General features: G+C 38.8%; 1 protein-coding gene across 1 annotated transcript in view; it reads left to right on the top strand.

Moving 5' to 3' along the window:
- LOC122748048 (ethanolaminephosphotransferase 1-like) overlaps positions 1 to 21,577 on the top strand; it is a 166,027-nt gene that overhangs the window by 483 nt on the left and 143,967 nt on the right. The window contains exons 2-3 of the mRNA XM_043993781.1: positions 3,594 to 3,738; positions 3,788 to 3,836. Coding sequence (XP_043849716.1) covers positions 3,594 to 3,738; positions 3,788 to 3,836 — 194 coding nt within the window. The remainder of the gene's footprint in view (positions 1 to 3,593; positions 3,739 to 3,787; positions 3,837 to 21,577) is intronic.

Raw genomic sequence — 21,577 nt, 5'->3', positions numbered from 1 at the left:
TACTAAACTCTGGAAATAAAAATTTAAAGTTTGCCTGGGATCACCTATTTTTGATGAAGTCATCTTGGCACTTTGTGATCATTGCTTCCTTTTCTAGATGGTCACTAAAGATTCCTTTAATAATACTAGAATTCTGGGGCAGCTAGGTTGAGCAGTGGATAAAGCACAGGCCCTGGATTCAGGAGGACCTGAGTCAAATCCTGCCTCACTTGACACTTACTAGCTGTGTGACCCAGGGCAAGTCACTTAACCCTCATTGCCCCACAAAATAATAATAATACTATGATTCTAATAATCTAGAATTTTTCTAGGAATCAAACTTTATTGTTTACCGCCTCTTCCATGGAAAATCAAGTCATTTGTCTTTTTCATAGTCCCTTTCCCATGCTCAAACATTTTCCCAAGATCTCAATCTACAGCTAAGCAATTATACCTGGCTTTATTGATTTCACAGGATCCAAAATCTATGAGTATGGGGCAGCTAGATAGTGCAGTGGATAAAGCACCGGCCCTGAATTCAGGAGGACCTGAGTTCAAATCAGGCCTCAGACACTTCAACACTACTAGCTGTGTGACCCTGGGCAAGTCACTTTAACCCTCATTGCCCCCCCCCCCCCAAAAAAAGATCAAAATCTATGAGTATGAACCACATCTAGATTAAAGACCACACTGAGATTACAATCCATTTTCAGACTGATGCTATTTTCACCAACAGTTTTCCTATCCCAATTATCTCCCATGTAGTAAGTACTTAAATGTTTTTCATTCATTCATTCATTCATCTAGCACTGAGTGCTGGAGGTAGGACTGGGGGTTCTTGGAACTTGTTTTTATGATACAGATATTTCTTTCTTTAAGTAAACTGATCTGTGAATGTATAAGCTTATGAAACATATACGAGGAGGTTGTTATTCCCATTGTAAAAGGATTCCCCACTTTGTAAACATTATCCTCATACTTAAAAGTAAATTTATCTAGTTCATTCAGAATATTATACCATTTATAAAAGGTTTCAGAAATGCCTTTTTTAAAAAAAAGTGTGGCACACCTCCAATTTGAATCATTGCTTATCCAGTCACTTAGATTTCTGTTTATTCTTTAAAGCCTCCAACCACCCATGTCATACACCACCTGTGGCAGCTGTCTTTCTACCACTGCTCTAATTGATTAGATCTGGTCTCCAGTGACCATATGTTAAAGAGCATCTGTAATTAATTTCAGTGCCACATTTCCATTTGCCCAAGTATATTTTAACCCCACAGTAAAAGTCACAAAAAGAGTGAACAAGAGGTTCTCAATGGTGACATTTTCAGCAGAAATCTAACAGGAATTTCCACAATTCTTGTTGATGATACAGACACTCCTCCACCTCTTCCATTCCTCCCTTTCCTTCTTTGCTTTCTTTCCCCCTTGTCCTTTCTCCTTCATTATGATACTTAGCCATATTTTTCATACTTAGCCATAACCACATTTCTGCTTTCCTTCTCTGATACATCATTTTGGTAGGGCCTTTAAGAGGAATGGTCCCCTAACCTTCTTGGGGTCCCAATTTCTTAAACTATAAAATGAGTGGGTGGAATTAAATGGCCACTGAGATAACTTCTGGGTCTAGACCAAGGATCTCATGAATTTCCTGGCTTGTGTTTGGATTTGTTCTTTTGGGTTTAGAAGATTTTTTGTTTTGGTGGCCAATTAAGATAAAAATACCATTTACAGGTATAATACTTTAAATTGATACCAGATAATACAGCCAGGATGCGTAGGAGAGGGTCAGGAGGAAGAGAACTGACAGGGGTGGGCCAGGAGGGCCAAATACAAACTACATACTTGGCAATCTGGTTTCCCAATACAGAGCCATCTTCTGTCAGAGCTGAAGACTGTAACTAAAGGTTATAGGGTGAGAAGTCTCATCCATGCCCTCATTACCCCGGCACTAAAGCAACATTCATGTCACTGAAATATTACAGATTTGCCTTGTATAGCTCTATAACTTACTTATCAATTACATGAAACAATGGGTGTGGGGGGGAAGAAACAATCATTTTCAATTTTTTGCAGTGCATCTTATGTATGTATATATATTTATAGAAAGGTAATACTACAAATCTATCATAAATAATGTCGATTCAATAGTTTATGTAATTAAAGTGTCTTCACAAGATAGATTTCTGAAGTATAGTATAGAATAGCATAGTGAAGGGGCAGCTAGGTGGCACAGTGTATAGAGCACCAGCCCTGGAGTCAGGAGGCTCTGAGTTCAAATGCGGCCTGACACTTGACCCTTACTAGCTGGGTGACCCTGGGCAAGTCACTTAACCCCAATTGCCTCACAAAAAAAAAAATCATAGTGAAGTGTGTGTGTGTGTGTGTAAGAGAGAGGGAATATGATATGATGTAGTGTCTAAAGTGCTGGGTGGGCTTGCAGTAAGGAAGATCTGGCTTCAGATCCTGCTTCTGACACAAGTTTATATGACCCTGGGCAAGTCAGTTAACCTCTATGTGCCTTAGGCAATTCCCTAAGACAACTATCAAGTCATAGTTTAGGTGCTTACTGTGTTGGTAGAGGAAGTTCCCATACCCAGAGGATCACTCATTGAATAAATCATCAATCTTTCCTGTTTATGTCAGTGAACATGAAGATCAAACTCACCTCCAGTACTTACCAGCTGTGTGACGGACAAGTGCCTGAATATCTTTAAGTCTTAGTTTTCTCATCTGGAAAATAAAAATAACAACTAATTCATAGCGTTGTTGGGAGGATCTGTATAATGTGAGGTATTATAATTATTATTCTCCCAAAGTGTCAATTATATTAATGACATTTCACTGTATGGACAGATTTAATAAAATGCCATAATAACAAATACTTTGTATTATATACACGTCAATTAACAAACACCTACTATGTGCCAAGAATTATGCTCTTTGGCTTCAAAGAAAAGCAAACACACTGTCCCTGCCCTCAGGGAACTCACATTCTAATGGGGGGAGACAACACATAAATAACTAGGTAGAAAATATATATGGTTCATGTGAAGGTAATCTCGGAGGGAAGGGAACTAGCATTGTAAATAATTCAATTCAATAAACATTTATTAAGTGCCTACTATGTGCCACGCACTGGTACAAGATGTCTCTCCAATAGAATGTAAACTCCTTGAGGTCAGGAACTGTTTCACTTTTGTCTATATCCTTAGCATCCAGTACGGTGCTTGGCACATAGGAAGCTTTTAAAACCTTGTCAATGAATTGCTTGGTAAGATCCACTTTTCCTTAGAAATGAGTAATGACCACATAGAGTTCTACCAATAGTGCATAACAAAATGCCTTCCCTGGTTGTGATCAAGGGACTATAGTCCCCAGTCACCCTCAGTTGCCATCCAATCGCAGCCTCAGCTCTTTCTTCCCAGAGGAAGAAGTGAATCCTGTGGAGCTAGTTCGCCGCCGCGGATGCTGCTGCTGTTTTCTTCTTTCCACGGAGGAGCGGGAGGGCAGAACTTATCACGCCGCCGCCTCCTCCTCCATCTCCTCCTCCTCTTCCTCCTCCTCCTGCTCCCTCCAGTTCTCCCTCCTCATTCACTCTGCGTTCTCAGTGCTCCTGCTCGCTCGGAGGCGGCTGGCGGCGCGCCGCTGTTCCCGGGAACAGCCTGAGCTCAAGGCGCTGAAGGCTGGGCTTCAACATGTTGCTGTTGCGGTATGTCACGAGGAGAGCAGCTGGCCGGTTTTGACCAATATCAGGTAAAGTGGCGGCGAAGGGGCGCTTTCCATGTGTCCCGCGGGCTTGGAGAATCCACTTTGGCCCCTGCTGGCGTGCTAGCCAGCCCAGTGGTGCAGATGTAAGGATGTCTGCGTGTGTGTGTGTGTGTGTGTGTGTGTGTGTGTGTGCGCGCGCGCGCGCGCGTGTGTGTATGTATAGGGGTGTGCGTATGTGTGTGTATGTGAGAGAGAGGGGGGAGGAGGGAGGCAGAGGGAGACAGAGGGACGGAGAGGAAGGGAGAGAGAAAGGGAGAGATGTAGATCCTAGGGGCTCTTCGCCCTGGCCCTCGGTGTCCAGGCGCCGCGGCTTTCCTGCCTGTCTCGCGGCTGCTTTTCCTTCTGGGCGATGATAGCACTATTGCTGCCGCCGTCGTCACTTGGGGATAGGCTAGGGAACCTAGGGAGCTGAAAAGTTTCCCTTCCCATTGCCTGTCGTCCTCATTTCAGGCCGGAGATTCCCTTCTACATAGACAGACCCCCGCGGTTGGGGTCAGAGGACGTGGGGTCTCCTTCCCTGCAGGCTGTGGAGGAGGAGGCTCACGGTGTGAGATTGCAGCGAGTTTCTTTCCTCTGACCACGCACGAGCGGGAAGAGGTGCATCCAGGGAGCAGCTCTCCCCTTCCACCTCCACGAGGGGGAGAGGCTGGAATAGATGTGGGGGGTGGGGAGTGGAAGAGGAAGCCGTACCGGGGTTTTATCGTTTTTTGTCTGGATGGGGGCTCAGAGGTGCCAGGGCCACTACTATTCTGCTGCTTCCTCGGCTGGGCGCCGCCCTCGGTCGGCTGTGCCCTTGGCTTTGATGGTGCTGTAGCGGGGTTCGTTGGGTAAGAAAGAGTACTAGAGCTGGGGGATGGCTTCCCCTAAAAGCCAAGCAGGCAGGCAAGATCTGAGCGCTTAGGAAGAGGCCTGTTAGAGCAGGCTGAAGGAAGGGGTACAGGAGGTGAGATATCAGGAGGAGAGAGTCTACTCTAGGGTTCTACAGCTCTGCTCCTCCTTCCTTCCCCCTCCCCCCTCCGCCGCGGTCCCCCTTACCTAAACTCCAAGCTTTGATCTCCTATCGGTGAGATGTTACAATGTTCTATCTCTATATACACACAAATAGTTGTCTTGGAGAAGATGAGTGAGGGTATGCCTAAGGACCTCCACAGGTGCAAACTTTGAATTACTAAAAGGAGTATTAGTGTTCTAAAAGTTATTTTAAAAAACTTTCCAAAATAGTATAGCTTTATCGTCTTTGAAGAATTATAGATATTATGGAAATAATTAGTGTATATCATTTCAGGAGAAGGTTTTTTCCTGATATCTATATAGCTGTATGTATGAGTATGTATATATATGTATGGACATGTATCTGCATGATGTGTGTAAGTGTGTATGTATGTATAAATAAACACAAGGTTATGTCCAAGTGAACCGGCATTTAAAAGCCTTTTCATGGAAAAGCCTTTACAGACTTAGGTGTTCTTAGCTTTTTCGAAAGACTCAAGGATGTGACAAACTTTCTACTTAAGTTAATGGAATAAAGTCACTTGAACTCAGTGCATTAAAAAAAAGTTAAATTTTATATAATTTTAGGTAATGATTTGATAATTAGATAATGATTGATTTTTAGGTAATGATTGGAACTGTCAACTGAAGTGTCATTTCTATAATGATATTCATTCATTCATTCATTCATTCATTCATTCATTCATTCATTTATTCAGCTAGTCAACAATCATTTATGGAATGTAAACTCCTTGGGCAGCCACTGATTCTTATCCTAGTATAGTACCTTGAAAGGTATCTGGTGGCTAGCAAATATTTAATAGAATTGAATTGGGTGCATACTTTGTGCAAGACACTCAGTTTTGAATTTGAAATTATTATTATTATTATTTTTTAGTGAGGCAATTGGGGTTAAGTGACTTGCCCAGGGTCCACACAGCTAGTAAGTGTTAAGTGTCTGAGGCCGGATTTCAACTCAGGTACCTCCTGACTCCAGGGCTGGTGCTCTATCCACTGTGCCACCTAGCTGCCCCCTGAAATTATTTTTTAAACCATTGGATTCTATTGTTGACTAGAATCACTATAGTAGAGATGTAGGGTGATTTTAAGCAGGAATCAGACAAATATCATAAAGTAAAACATGAAAATATAGCATAAGAATTCACTATCATTGGAAAACTCTGCATCTACTTAGCATATTTGAGCAGAGCTCTGTATCAGTACATTTATCAAAGTAGTATATTTTCTAATAGTCCATAGGCCTACATCACATACTTCTGGGAAGTACTAGGAAATTATATGATTTACATCATGAGTTACTATTATAATTTGTTGATTGTGGGTAAGGTTACTACCTTATTAAGTAGTGTGGACTTTTTTTAAAAAGCTAATTAATCAAAAACCTACAACCAGAAAGAACTTTAAAAACTCAGAGGGGCTGAATTTTTAAAAATTCTTTCCTTACTCCTCCATATTCTCATTTTCTATTTTTCTTTTGGAAGGGAGGAGAGAACTCTTTTTTTTGTCATAAAAGTATTTATTATTTTCTAGTTACATATAGAGATAGTTTTCAACATTTGTTTTTATAAGCATTTCTAGTTTCAAATTTTTCTCCTTCCCCTCTCCCCCTCCCCAAGGACAGCAAGCAGTCTGATATAGGTTATATATGTACAATCACATTAACATATTTCTGTATTAGTCATGCTGTGAAAGAAGAATCAGAAACAAAAGGGAAAAACCTCAAAAAAGAAAAACAAATAGTAGAAATAGTATGGTTCAATCTGCTTCTAGATTCCACAGTTCTTTTTTTATGTATTTGGAGAGCATTTTCCATTATGAGTCCTTTGGAACTATCTTGGACCATTGTATTACTGAGAAGAGTCAAGTTTATTAATCAATACACAATGTTGTTGATACTGTGTACAATGTTCTCCTGGTTCTGTTCATCTCACTCAGCATTAGTTCATGTAAGTCCTTCCAGGTTTTTCTGAAATTCACCTGCATCTCATTTCCTTACAGCACAATAGTATTCCATTACATTCATATACCACAATTTGTTCAGCCATTCCCGAATTGATGGGCATCTCCTCAATTTCCAATTCCTTGCCACCACAAAAAGAACTGTTTTAAATATTTTTGTACATGTGGGGAAGAGAGAATGCTTAACAGAAAACTACTATGGAAAAATTTCCAAGGTGGTATCTTTTGGGGAAGTTCCACAGAGGAGCTAGTTAAGTGGCTAAAAATCATGAGAGATGGGGGATGCTATTTTAATATGGGAGGGTAGTACAGAGATGAGAATTAGTTATACTAGTTTAAAGGAAAAAGGAAATAACACCAAGGCAGGATGAAAAGATAAACATAAAGAATTGGAGAAAATAACAAAATCTTGTCTTTCTGTCATGCCACATCCTGCAAGAAGTTTTCCCATTCTGTAAGTGAGAATTTTTCTTTACTTTCTCAAGTTTCTCATAGCACTTTGCCTGGACCTCTCCTTTGTACCAGTTTTACTCTCCTTGTATCATAGTCACTTGTGTATGTGTCCTTTCTTTAGATTGGAAGCCCTTGAGAGCCATATCTCTCTGAATCTTCAAAGCATAGCTTATGGTGTCTTGTACATAATGCATAGAACCTTGGGCCTAGTAGGGGTCCATGTCCTTGCCTTTAAGAATACAGTTCAACTAAAATAGCAATAAATGAACAAGTATTTATTGAATAATGACAAAGTTCAGGACACATTGTTAAAACTGGTAAGGGTATTAGTTGGGTTTATTTCTTTCCTCCCTCCCTCTCTCCCCCCTTTCTTTCTTTCTTCTCTTTCTTTTTCTTTCTATCATATATTTATCTTTCTAGAGATAATTTATATCTAAGTGTATATTTATAGATATGAATATCTATGTCTGAAGCATAGTGGATAGAGTGCTGGCCTGGAGTTAGAAAGACTTACGTTTAAATCCAAGCCTCAGATACTAGCTGTGTGATCCTGGAAAAGTCACTTAACCTCTGTTTGCCTTAATCCTACTGGGGAAGGAAAAGGCAAACCACTCCCAATTTCTTTTCCAAGAAAATCCCATACAGAGTTAGGAAGAGTTGGTCACTACTGAACGAATGAATAACAAATATCTATGTCTCTATAACTAGTTTGATAGATTAAATAGCTAATATGGGAAAGAAATGTGGTTAAATATCAAACTGAATGCTATATTCATTCATTGTTATAGGAGTTGAGAGGAAGGAAAGAACATTTGTGGGCTTAAGCAATAAAGAAAGCTTCATGGAGGATGTGGGTCTTGGGGAGAGTTTCTGAAGAATATGGTAAGGTTTTATTTAAGCAGAGAAGTAGATGAGGTACATCACTGGGTGAAGTTAAATAAGAATCTTTTATTTTTAAAGTCTTAGATTATATACTGCTACCACTATCATACAGATCCTTCTCCTCACTCCGATTCATTCTCCATCAGCTCACTAAAATGATTGTTCCAAAACAGAAGTCTGACAACATCATCCCCAACTCAATAAACTTCAGTTTTCTTACCTTCAGTCCTATTACCTGTAGGATTAAATACAAAATGCTCTGTTTGACATTCAAAGCCCTTCCTAACCTAGCCCTTTCCACCTTGTTATGCCTTACTCCTCACCATATAAATTCTTTAATCCATTAACGCTGGTTTCCTTACTGTTACATGAACAAGATATTCTATCTCTCTATTCTGAACATTTTCTCTGGCTGTACTGTATCCTGGAATGCTCTCTCACTTCTGCTCGGCCTACTGACCTCCCTGGCTTCCTTTTTAAGTCCAACTAAAATTCTATCTTCTATAGGAATTCTTCTCAACTCCTCTTAATTCTAGTGACTTTCCCTCTCTTAATTATTTCTTATTTATCTTGTATATAGTATGATTGTACATATTTTTTTGCTTGTTGTCTCCCCCATTAGATTGTGAGCTCCTTGAGGCCAGGGACTGTCTTTGCCTCTTTTTGTATCCTCAGCATTTAGCACAATGCTTGGCATATAGTAGACACTTAGTAAATGTTTATTGACTGGCACATAAAACCCTACCCATATTCCCCATGTATAAATGAAGTTTCCTGACCTAACTCTTCTCTGAACAGTTGCAACAGTTTGTACCATTATCATAGTATCATTCATATTCTGCCACATTGTGAAAATGCTCCCCACCAAATGTGGTTTTGCAGTAATACTATTATACATTTTAACCAAATAACCACTATACCATCAGAAGACTTATTTTATAATTTTTACTGCATAGGCAACGTTTGTTCAGTAATGATGTAAAACAAATGGTCTATGAGCAGTCAACAAATATTTATTAAGGGCTTATTATATGCCCATTTTCTGCCTAAAGTACCTGTTTGCTATCTCCACTATCTTCCACTAAGGGAACAAACTGTAATGGTGTGGATTGTGCACTAAAGGGAAAATCCAATGATAATGTTGTTAAATATCAAAAGTTATATATTCAGTTCCACAATTGGTTTTTAAGTGGCTACCATGTGTAAGCACTAAGGAGATACAAAGTTGATTTTTTAAAATAGCCCATGCCTTAGTAAGGCAATGTATATTTTAAGGAAGATAACAAAAATACAGGTATATCTCACTTAATAGTATAATATATTTCCTCTAGAACAAAATTTCAGGTAAAAATAAACCACCAGCTAGTTATATGGGCTGCCAGGTGTGTAGGTACAAGTGAATATAGTGCCAGGCCTAAAGTCGGAAGTCTCCTCTTCCTAACTTCAAATCTGCCTCAGACATTAGCTATGTGACCCTAGGCAAGTCACTTAACCCTATTTGCCTCAGTTTCCTCATGTACAAATTGAACTGGAGAAGGAGATGGTAAATCATTCCAGTATCTTTGCCAATAACCCCAAATGTGGTCACAAAGACTCAGACTCAACTGAAGTGGACTAAACAGAAATTAAACAGTCCCAATCTGAGATTACCTTTCATCTACTCTGTTTGTCTTGTATGTACCTAGTTATTTATGTGATGTCTCAATCATTGGAAATGTGAGTCCTTGGGGGAAAAGATGAGATAGTAGAGATATAAAATAGCTTGTTTTAAGAAGGAAAAAGGACTGTGATCAATGGCAAGAGCATAGGCAGCCTGGTACAAGCAAAGCGTATAGGGCCTCACAGCCCCATGAATAAGCTCCAGGGTTTAGGGTTTTTTTTGATTATCATATTTTGCTGTGTTTAAGGAGATATATTTGCATATTATTTTAGGGTAGATAATAAATAGTAATCCTTAATACCTCAGCTTCTGTTTTCTTTTTTTTTTTTTTGAGGTGGGGCAATGAGGGTTAAGTGACTTGCCAGGGTCACACAACTAGTGTCAAGTGTCTGAGGCCAGATTTGAACTCAGGTTCTCCTGAATTCAAGGCCGGTGCTTTATCCATTTCTGTTTTCATTTTCACTTGTGTCATACTTATTATAGTGCTGTTCAGTGCCCATGGGTGTGACTATAACTTATTTGAGGCGTGTAATAAAGGTTACACAGGTTTAGTTTTTGCTAAGGTCCCATCTTATAGACAAAACTTCATATCTGACAGAATTCAAAAGCTACTGAACTTCCTTAAAGAAGAAAGGGTAGGGGCAGCTAGGTGGTATAGTGGATAAAGCACTGGTCTGGATTCAGGAGGACCTGAGTTCAAATCTGGCCTCAGACACTTGACACTTACTAGTTGCTGTGACCCTGGGCAAGTCCACCCTTAACCCTCATTGCCCCTGCAAAAAAAACAAAAACAAAAATAAAAAGAAGAAGAAAGGTTATATAAACCAAGCCAGTGAATGTAAATAATTGCGTTATCTTGTTTGGAATATCTACCCATTTAGTCCCCTCTTAGTGACACTTCACATGTCTACTTTTACAAAACATGGAGACATTCTCTAGCACGCAGTACAGGGCATGATGCTTTGGAATTAAACCTTTGAAACTTGAAATTTTCTAGAAGGCAGATTTGATGCCTCTCTCTTTTATCAGAATGTAAAGGTCAGTTGATTTAGAAATGACAGATGTGACCTTTAGGTTCCAAGAGCTGAGATTATCCCATCATTGAAACATTTTTGTTGGGAGTCAAATTTTCACATAGCATCTGGTCCAAGCACATGCCCATTCATAGTCTGATGGAATCTTAAGAGTTTACCAAAAAAAAAAAAAGTTTACAGAGACCCTAGAAATAGTATAGATCATAACTCTCAATTTATAACTGAGGAAACTGAGGCCAGAAATTTATCAAGATTATCAGTGAGTAGCATAATGTAAAGGAAAGAGCCATGGATTTAGAGATGGAAGATTGAGCTCAATCTTAGTTCAGAGAATGATTGTGTGACTTTGTGCCAGTCACCCTCTCTGGGCTTCAATGTCCTCACTCATTAAATAAGGGAGCACTGCTGGGCTCTTCAACACTAAATTCTATTGATCCTCTGCATTAGGCACATGCTGTTTTAAAATATTTTGTTACTTGAAAATCAAATAATTATACTGGCCTAGTGAACTTAGTGAAGAAATGAGAATTAAAATGGTTGGAAACAAGCTTATAACATAACCTAGACTAGAAGACCTTTTACAGGTATTATAAGTCTTAGAGATATCAAATGCTAATGAATGCCATACTGTGTAGGTACAAGTGCAGCCCAAATGAGATTTAAATGTAATTGGGAAATATTTAATAAATAATATAAAAATAAATAATACTACTATACTATATATGTTTTGGGTTTTTTTTGCGGGGCAATGGGGGTTAAGGTGACTTGCCAGAGTCACACAGCTAGTATGTGTCAAGTGTCTGAGGCTGGACTTTGAACTCAGGTACTCCTAAATACAGGGCCAGTGCTTTATCCACTGTGCCACTAGCTGCCCAATACAATATATTTTTAGGGAGCATCATTGAACTAATGAGAGAATGGGATGAAACCTACTGTGACCTGATTTGCAAATTACCAGTTTCTCAAATGTATAGGGTATGGTCTCAGTTAAATTTTTAAGGAAACATAAAGCAACAGCCTTGGAATCAGGAGGACCTGAGTTCAAATTCGGCCTCAGACACTTGGACACTTACTAGTTGTGTGACTTGGGCAAGTCACTTAACCTCTCTTGCTCTGCAAAAAAAAACCCAAAACAAAACCAAAACAAACAAGAAAACCAAGAAAAAAATACATTTTTTAAAAAAGTGAGGCAATTGGGGTTAGTTAAGTAACAGCTAGTAAGTGTTAAGTGTCTGAGTCCGGATTTGAACTTAGGCACTCCTGACGCCAAGGCCGGTGCTCTATCCACTGTGTCACCTAACTGCCCCCAAAAATAAATTTTAATCAAACTAACATCCTTCCCCAGGGCAGCCTAAGCGATATAATTGATAGAGTGCTGGCCTCAGAGTCAAGACGATTCATCTTAAGTTAACATCTGGTCTCAGACACTAAATAGGTGTGAAGCCCTGGACAAGTCACTTTGTCTCAGTTTCCTCATCTGTAAATGAGCTGGAGAAGGAAATGACAAACCTACTCCAGTATCTTTGCCAAGAAACCCCCAAAATGGGGTGACAGATGCAGACATGACTGAAATATCTGAACAACAACATCCCTCCTGATCAAACCAAAGGAAGGAGTTCCTTTTTTTTTTTTTTTTTTAATCTCAGAAGGAATCTGCCTTGGTCTGGAAGCAAGTCTCTTTTTCACCAATGAGGACCTGTCTTCTTTCAGGCAGTGCCTTGTAGTGAGTGTTGTAGTTGAGAACAGTGAAACAATTAAGAACCAGAGTCTTCCATATTCCATGTTCCATTTGAAGAGGCAATGACTGCCTAGAAGCTGAGCTGAGTCTGTAACTGTTGTTTCTTTTGTGGTGGTCACACTGAAACGTTCTTGTATGGAATTTAAGGATTTAGCATGTACAGCCCAGGGTGATAACACTGTCAGCATTATTAATAGCACTAATATACAAAGCACAGTAGTTGTGCATCTTGATTATTCAGATCAATGATCATGATCAATGCAACAAAATCCCCTCATCCTTTTGTTTTTATAGTGAACATATAGCAATGCAATAAATATCTGCTCAATAATAAGTAAGGTTCCCAAATAGCAACCTTAGACCTTAGCATTTGATCCACAGATATGGATTTATGAATTTCTCTGGGATGTGGGATTTCTTAGTCATATTGACTGAATTTAGTTGATATTATCTGTTAATAGTTATTTTTAAAATAGTTTTTCAAAGAGCCCTTGGAAGGAGATCATGAAACATACCACATCTTTTTTTTTTTTCTGACAAAATCAGAGCTGGTCCCACTGGGGTAAACTGCTGCTATTACCTTCAAAGGATTACCTTGATTTTCCACTTCAGTGAAGATTTTCCTTTGGTCTATATGTTACTGATTTAATATGAAGCACCTACAACCTATGGAGAACACTGAATGAATTTTAAGCTTCTATAATATATTATATACTGTACAAAGAATCCCAAATTTAAATTGTCTACATTGTGCATTGATCAGAAGATCTTTTTCTAACTCTGCAGAGGATTAAGAGGTAAATTTTAAGAGCTAACAAAATAAGCTAAATAGATTTTAAAAATCAGATGTGTGATTTCATTGATATTGTGAATCTCAGGTGAGGAAATGCCCTCTACCAATGCTGATTACAACTGTTGTGCAATTGATAGTCTTGCAGATTTACATGGGGGTACTGAGAGATTAAGTGACTTGAAATCATGGTCCATACCTAGTATGTGTCAGAAGTGGAATTTGAATCCAAAACTTCCTGACTCTGAGCCAACTTCTCTATATTCTTTGTCACACTGCTACTCTAATAACTAAATAGACGTTTTAAATTATTGTCTTGCAGATAGATCCATTAGCATTTCTTAAATTCCACATCAAAAGGTTGTGAATGCAAAGGAACATCTGCCTGCTGTTATGTAATTGAGTTTCAGTACCGTAAATATAACGCATCTCTCTTATTAGATCTCTGATGAATCTTGCTTGGATTCCTTCCAGTTTAGTGCAATTTTTTTGCATCTTTGTTGCTTCAAGGGCTTGGCAGAAGGGGAAAAGTGAGTGGCTTTATTCATCATTTTCTTATATTAGTAGACAAAGTCATGCATGAAAATGTATGTTTGTATTATACTTTTGGATAGGTAGGCACACTAGGTGTGCAGAGATGGAGTACTGTACCTGGAGGTAAGAAGACCTGAATTCAAATCCAGCATCAAACATTTAGTAGCTGTTGTTATCCTGGGCTAGTCACTTACTTCTGTCTGCAAAATGGGGTAATTGATAGCACCTACCTCCCAGGGTTTTTGTGAAGATAAAAATGAAGTAATATTTCGTAAAGTCTTTTGCAAACTTTAAAGTGCTGTATAAATGCTAGCTAACTTACTGCCTGGTATTAATCCTCTCCTTCACCTCCACCCCTTTTGAAATAGAGTATGAATAATATGGCAGTTTGTGCTAGAGGGTGGAAGATGGTAAAGTGGCAAGGTGGAAAAGAAGGCTAGTCCTTAGTGCAGAAATTATTAATCTCAGTAAAATCAGTATTCCTTTTAATCTTGCTTGAGAAAATAATTTAATTATTAGTAGCACTACAGAACATGGCTCAACCTGCATCCTTCTGTAAACATCAGAAACAAAAGGACGGGTGGTTGCACTGAGGATGTGATGTATTTTTGAAATGTATATTTGAAAAGTGAAAAAATTCAGTTATCATCCATATGATTTATTGAAATATAACTGGACCAGGACCTCTACCGAAGGCTTCTGGGCTCACATAGACTGGGTTCAGTTCTAGAGCCTTGGTCTCACCAAATCAGTTTTCTTCTCAGCCGCATTATGCTCCTACACTGTAATTTTCCCTTAGGAAAATCTCCAAATAAAGTTTAGGTATGGCTTGTGTCTGAATTTCTTCAAATGTGGACAATATAGTCCCCAACTCTACGCAAGTGCACTCACTGTGCAATATAGGAATCAGGTTTGGGACAGTCTTTACTTCATCCTTTCAAAAAATGCACAAAACCCAAAGGACTTATAGGAACCCATGAACATCAGTGGCATAAATGTTCTTATCCCACATTTAGTCGAGGAAAAAAGATATAAAATGACTTATACCTGCTCACACACTAGAAAGATTGGAGCCAGTATTTCATAGGATCATAAGTATTAGAGATCAAGGGAACCTCAGAGCCTATCTAGTCCAACCTACTCATTTAACAGATGGGGAGATTGAGATCTAAGGAGATTAGAAGACTTGCCTAATGTCAACAGGGAATTGGTGGTAGTATTAGAAGTGGATGTTGAACCAAGGGCCTCCAATTGCAGAGCTGTACCTTTTCACAGTGTACCAACTCAAGCCAAGGTCCAATATTCTTTTTTTTTATGCAGCTTTCATTCAGCAACACATTTTTTCATTTATTTAGAATTTATTTTCTCCCCAATTACATGTTACAAAACCATTTTTAACATCCATTGTGTGTTTGTGTGTGTGAGGCAGTTGGGGTTAAGTGAATTGCCCAGGGTCACACAAGCTAGTAAGTGGATAAGTGTCTGAGGTCAGATTTGAACTCAGGCCCTCCTTGACTCCAGGGCAAGTGCTCTATCCACTGGTGTCACCTAGCTGCCCCTTAACATCCCATTTTTTAAAAACTTTATGCTTCAAATTCTCTCCCTCCCCACACCCTTTAATAAGGCAAGCTATTCAGTATAAGTTATGCATGGTAGTCATGCAAATATTTTCATATTAGTCAGGTTGTGAAAGAAAACAGACAAAAAAACCTAAGGAAAATAAACTAATTTTATTTTTGTTTTCTTGTTTTTTTGAGGTTTTTACCTTTTGTTCTGATTCTTCTTTCACACATGACTAATGTAGAAATATATTAATGTGACTTTGTACATATATAACATATATCAGATTGCTTTCTGTCTTGGGGAGTGGGAGGGGGAGGGGAGGAGGGGAAAAAATTTGGAACTAAAAATCTTATGAAAACAAGTGTTGAAAACCATCTTTACATGTAATTGGAAAATAATAAAATACTTTTATGATTGAAAAAAAGAATCTTCCTTAAAAAAAGAAAAAGAAAAGAAAAATAAACTAAAAAAATTATGCTTTAATCCGTATTCAGACACCATCAGTTCTTTCTCTGGAGATGGATTGCATTTTTCATCATAAGTCCTTCAGAGTTGTCTTGGATCATTTTATTCCTGAGAATAGCACAGCAGATCATCTTACAATATTGCTGTTACTTTGTATACAGTATATTTCACTTTGCATCAGCTCAAGTAAATCTTTCCAGATTTTTCTGAGAGTGTCCTGCTCATCATTTCTTATAGCACAATAGTTTTTCATCATAATCACATCTTAAATTTTGTTCAGCCATTTCCCAATTTGATGGGCATCCCCTCAATTTTGAATTCAACTTTTTGTTTTTTATCTCTTTTTGGATACCGACCTAGTAGTGGTATTACTAGGTCAAAGAGTGTGGATGGTTTTATAGCCCTTTGGCTATAGTTCCAAATTGTTCTACAGAATGGTTGAATCAGCTTACAACTCCACCAACAGTGCATTAATGTCTTTTTTTTTTTTTACTCATATCCCCTACAACATTTGTCATTTTCCTCTGCTATCCAATTATCCAATCCAATAGGTATGAGGTTGTACCCCAGAATTGTTTTGATGATGTGTCCTTTTTTTCCCATTTGTTGACATTCCCCCACCCCCCTCTTTTTTTTTTGTTTGTTTGTTTGGTTATTTTTTTTTAATTTTTATGAGGCAATGGGGGTTAAGTGATTTGCCCAGGGTCACACAGCTATTAAGTGTCAAGTGTCTGAGGCCAGATTTGAACTCAGGTCCTCCTGAATCCAGGGCCAGTGCTCTATCCACTGAGCCACCTAGCTGCCCCCCCCCCCAGAATTGTTTTGACTGGCATCTTTGTAATCAATAGTTAGTTAGACCATTTTTTTTATATGACTATAGATAGCTTTGATTATTTCATCTGAAAATTGTTAATATCTTTTGATTATTTATCATTTGGGGAATGGCTCTTATTTTAATAAATTTGACTCAGTTCTCTATATGTTTGAGAAATGAGGCTTTTATCAGACAAACTTACTTCAAAATTTTTTCACAGTTGCTATTGATAACTGTATTTCCTTCCATCCTATTCCCTCCCCACAACATTTATTCTATTCTCTATCACCATTCGCCCTGACTTCTGACTGCTCCCTCCCCGAATCTGCCTTCCCTTCTATCACACATGCCCTCCTACTTTCTTGCAGGATAAGATAGATTCCAATTCTTATGAGAGTAAGGTTCATTCACTCCCCAGCATCTCCCCCATCTTCCCCTCCATTCCATAACCTTTTTCTTACTTCTTTTATGTGAGATACTTTACCCCATTCCACTTCTCCCTTCCTTTTTCTCCCAGTGCATTACTCTCTCACCTCTTAATTTTATTTTTTAAAGATAGTGTGAGAATATTATTACCAGGGGCCCCCTGTTGAGAGAGCATGGGGTGACTTTTTCAACGTTGATTCAGCGTCCAGAAGTTACCTCATAGTTCATGGACCGCCTATAAGTCATGTCTACCAATGGACTTGAATGCTACTAGCCAATTAGCTTAGAGCTTTGTGTGAGGACAGCCCCTCTTCCTGTCCTGCAGGAAGCTTCTGCTTGAGAAGACTTAGGTTCTTTCTCTTGGCAGCATGATCTGCTAGGTGGAGGCGGTTTTTTCTCTCTCTCTCTCCCACATAGATTTTAGCTAGGCTTTTCTATTCTTTCAGAGACATGCGTTCTCTCTTTGCCAACTTCTAATATACTTTAATAAATGTTTAATGCCTAAAATGTTGCTGAAGCTTCTAATTTATAAGTAATCCTAGCTAGCTTCCTCCACACTGCAGGGCAGGTAAGGTGATTTAGTTTTACCCATCACAATATCATCCCTTCATATTCAACCCACACCTATGCCCTCTGTCTAAATATATTCCATGTAGCTGCCCTAATAATGAGAAAGTTCTTATGAGTTACAAGTATTATCTTCCTGTGTAGGAATGTAAATAGTTTAACCTTTTAATGTCCCTTATGATTTATTTTTCCTGTTTACCTTTTTATGCTTCCCTTGAGTCATGTATTTGAAAGTTAAATTTTCTTTTCAGCTCAGGTCTTTTCACCAAGAATGCCTGAAAGTCCTCTCTTTCATTGAATTCCCATTTCCCCCCCCCAGGATTATACTCAGTTTTCCTTTGTGAGTGATTCTTGGTTGTAATGCCAATTCCTTTGCCCTCTGGAATATCATATTCCAAGCCCTACAATCTTTTAATGTAGAAGCTGCTAGATCTTGGGTTATCCTGACTGTAGCTCCACAATACTTGAATTGTTTCTTTCTGGCTGCTTGTAATATTTTCTCTTTGACCTGTGAACTCTGGAATTTGGCTGTGATATTCCTGGAAGTTTTCATTTTGGGGTCTCTTTCAGGAGGTGATTGTTGGATTCTTTCAATTTCTATTTTACCTTCAGGTTCTAGCAGATCAGGACAATTTCCCCTGACAATTTCATTGAAGATGATGTCTAGGCTCTTTTTTTGATCAGGGCTTTCAGGTAGTCAATAATTTTCAAATCTATCTCTCCTGGATCTATTTTCTAAGTCAGTTGTTTTTCCAGTGATATATTTCACATTGCCTTCTATTTTTTTAATTTTTTTGGTTTTGCTTTATTGTTTCTTGATGTCTCATAAAATCATTAGCTTCCATTTGCTCAGTACTATTTTTAAGAAGTTATTTTCTTCAGAGAGCTTTTGTAATGTCCTTTTCCATTTGGCTAATTTGGATTTTCAAGGCATTCTTTTCCTCATTGCTTTTTGTACCTCTTTACCATGTTGGCCCAGTCTGTTTTTTAAGGTATATTTTCTTCAGTATTGTTTTTGTGTCTCCTTTACCAAGCTGTTGACTTTTTTTCCATGATTTTCTGCATCAGCTCTCATTTCTCTTTTCATTTTTTTTCCTCTACCTCTCTTACTTTATTTTCAAAGTCCTTTTTTGAGTGCTTCTATGGCCTTAGACCAATTCTCACATTTCTTGGAAGCATTGGATGTAAGAGTTTTGACTTTGTTATCTTCTTCTGAGGGTGTATTTTGATCTTCCTTTGTCTCCATAGAAACTTTCTATTGTCAGATTTTTTTTTTCTGTGTGCTCATTTTCCCCGCCTATTTCTTGACTTTTAACTCTTTGTTAAAGTGGGGCACTGCCTTCCAGGATGGAGGCACACTGTAACCAAGCTTCATGGGGTTTGTGCAGCTATTTTCAGAGATACTTCTAGGAACTTGTAAATTTTAGTTTTTCCAAGTTGGTTATGATTTAAGGAGAGGTATGTTTTACCACTCTCTGGCCTGTGCTCTGGTCTACAAACCACAGCGTCTACTTTCTCTGCCTTGGAACTATCAACAGAGTCCAGTTCCATGTGGCTGCAAGCTCTGGTGTGCTTGTGCTCCTCCCCCATCTGTGACCCACCATGCAAGAGTATGACCTGGATACCAGTATGGTCAAAAACAACAGAGTCCTGCCTCAATGCTAGCAAAGAGACCCCTGTAATCTCCTTCTGGTCAATTGTTCAACCCCTCTTTACTGTCTGTGGGCTAAGCGTCCCAGAAGCAGTTGTTGCTGCTGCTTATTCAAAGGCTCCTGAGGCCTGATCCTGTTTTGCTGGGGGCCTGTGCTGGAATGGCCCAAGCTGGACTGCTTTCCACTCTCACCCTGGTATAATACACCTTTCCTGAAGACTTTCTAAATTGTCTTTGGCTAGAAAATTATTTTGCCCTGGTCCTTTTGTGGGTTTCTGCTGCTCCAGGGAATTGTTTTATGGCATATTTTGAAAGTATTTGGAGGGATCTTGGGGATGAACTCAGACAAGTAACTGCCTTTCCTCTGCCATCTTGAACATTTATTTTTGTTTTGTTTGTTTTCAGGGGAATGAGGGTTAAACGACTTGCCCAGGGTCACATAGCTAGCAAGTGTCTGAGGCCAGATTTGAACTTAGGTCCTCCTGAATCCAGGGCTGGTGCTTTATCTACTATACCACCTAGCGGCCTCTTTGAGCATTTTTTTTTTTTTGCAGGGCAATAGGGGTTAAGTGACTTGCCCAGGGTCACACGGCTAGTAAGTGTAAAGTGTCTGAGGCCGGATTTGAACTCAGGTACTCCTGAATCCAGGGCCGGTGCTTTATCCACTGTGCCACCTAGCCGCCCATTTATTTTTAAAAAATAAAATTTAATCAATATCTTTGTTTTCTCATCACCTAAAGTTTCCTGGATTCCTCCCAGAGAGCCATCATACATAACAAACACTTTTTAAAGAAAAAGAAGAGAAAAAAATCAGCAAAAATACATAAAGTACATCCAAGAAAAACCCCAACTGAAATATATGTGATGTTCCAAACCCATACATTTCCCACCACCACAAATGAGAGGGGGGTAGGTGTCTTCTCATAGTTCTTCTTTGGGGCCATACTTTCACTGAAGATTTATTAAAGTTACTTATGTATTTGAGGCATTGTACTAGGTTCTGGAGATAAAAGGACAAATATGAAATAGCTTCTGCCCTCAAGGAATAGATAAGAAAATTCACAATATATACAGAGTAAATACAAAGCATTATCATGATGGGAGGGCTTTAGAAATGGTGATGGGGGGAGATCAGAATAGTCCTTGTGTAGCAGGTGATACTTGAGCTGAGCCCTGAAGAAGCATGTGATACTACAAAGCTAATTGAGGAGGGAGTGCATTCCAGGGCTTTGGGAGAAGGGGCCAACAGCTTGTACAAAAACGTGGAGATGACAGATGGAAGGACACGGTGAACTTGGGGCATAAGCATTACTCGTTCAACTTGTGTTACCTTTACAGCATGGAAATTAGTACTGGGAAATGTACAGGGAATTTTGTAAATTTTGTAACTGATTTCTTATGCTTTAGCAGGGGGGATATCATGTCCAAATAATCACTTTGGGAAATTGAGAAGGGAATCAAGTTTGGGACATTGCTTGGAAGTTTTTGAGGTTTTAAAAATATTTCTCTCAGCACAAAGACTCCTCTCTGAATTTGCCTCTAAGCTGAGTTCAGAGTCACCTTTGTGACACAGAAGAAGTTCTTGGTCCAAGTTATTGCCATTAGCCCCTATTTCTATGTGCTGTTCTTAGGACCGCTGGGCAAATTTGGAGATTTCCTGGTCTCAGGGTAGCTCCTCTTTGTGGCATTGCCAGAGGACCATATTTCCTGGTTAATTAGTGGGGGTGTAGGCTGTGCCCTGTGATCAACATGGTAAATTACACACTGTGGTACTTAATTAATATTAACTTAAATTACATTGAATTCTGTGGATTTGGGCAATTTTGGCAACATTTACCATTTTGTATTTATTTTCAGAGTTAACATGATGTAATTTAGAATGATAGTAACCAAGTTTTGTAAATAAATAAAATGAATATACCCTCTTTACTCTTGTTTCTTAGCTATAATTGACTTCTCAAACACAGTGCTTACACTCGGAGGGTATTTCATTAGGAGACAAAGTGACATAACCCAAATGGACACAGATAGAGCTAGCTGACTTAGATTAATATTATTTCTGTCCCACATCCAGTGCTACAGTTAGAAAAAAAACCACAAAGATCAAGTCTCATTTATGTAGCATTTTCTGGGGCAGCCTTCTTCTGAGTTGCACGTACCTGTTCTTTTCTCCTGGATTCTCTGTTAGGACCAAAGAAATATAGAACTGGGGATGGAATTGCTCTGGGTTAATGTAAAAGATAAATTAACTTACCAGGGTTGTAAAAGATCATAATT

This window comes from Dromiciops gliroides, chromosome 1 (assembly GCF_019393635.1).
Source record: "Dromiciops gliroides isolate mDroGli1 chromosome 1, mDroGli1.pri, whole genome shotgun sequence".
NCBI lineage: Eukaryota > Metazoa > Chordata > Mammalia > Microbiotheria > Microbiotheriidae > Dromiciops > Dromiciops gliroides.
The sequence above is the reverse complement of the archived record's forward strand: the minus strand, read 5'-3'. Positions and strand labels throughout refer to the sequence as shown.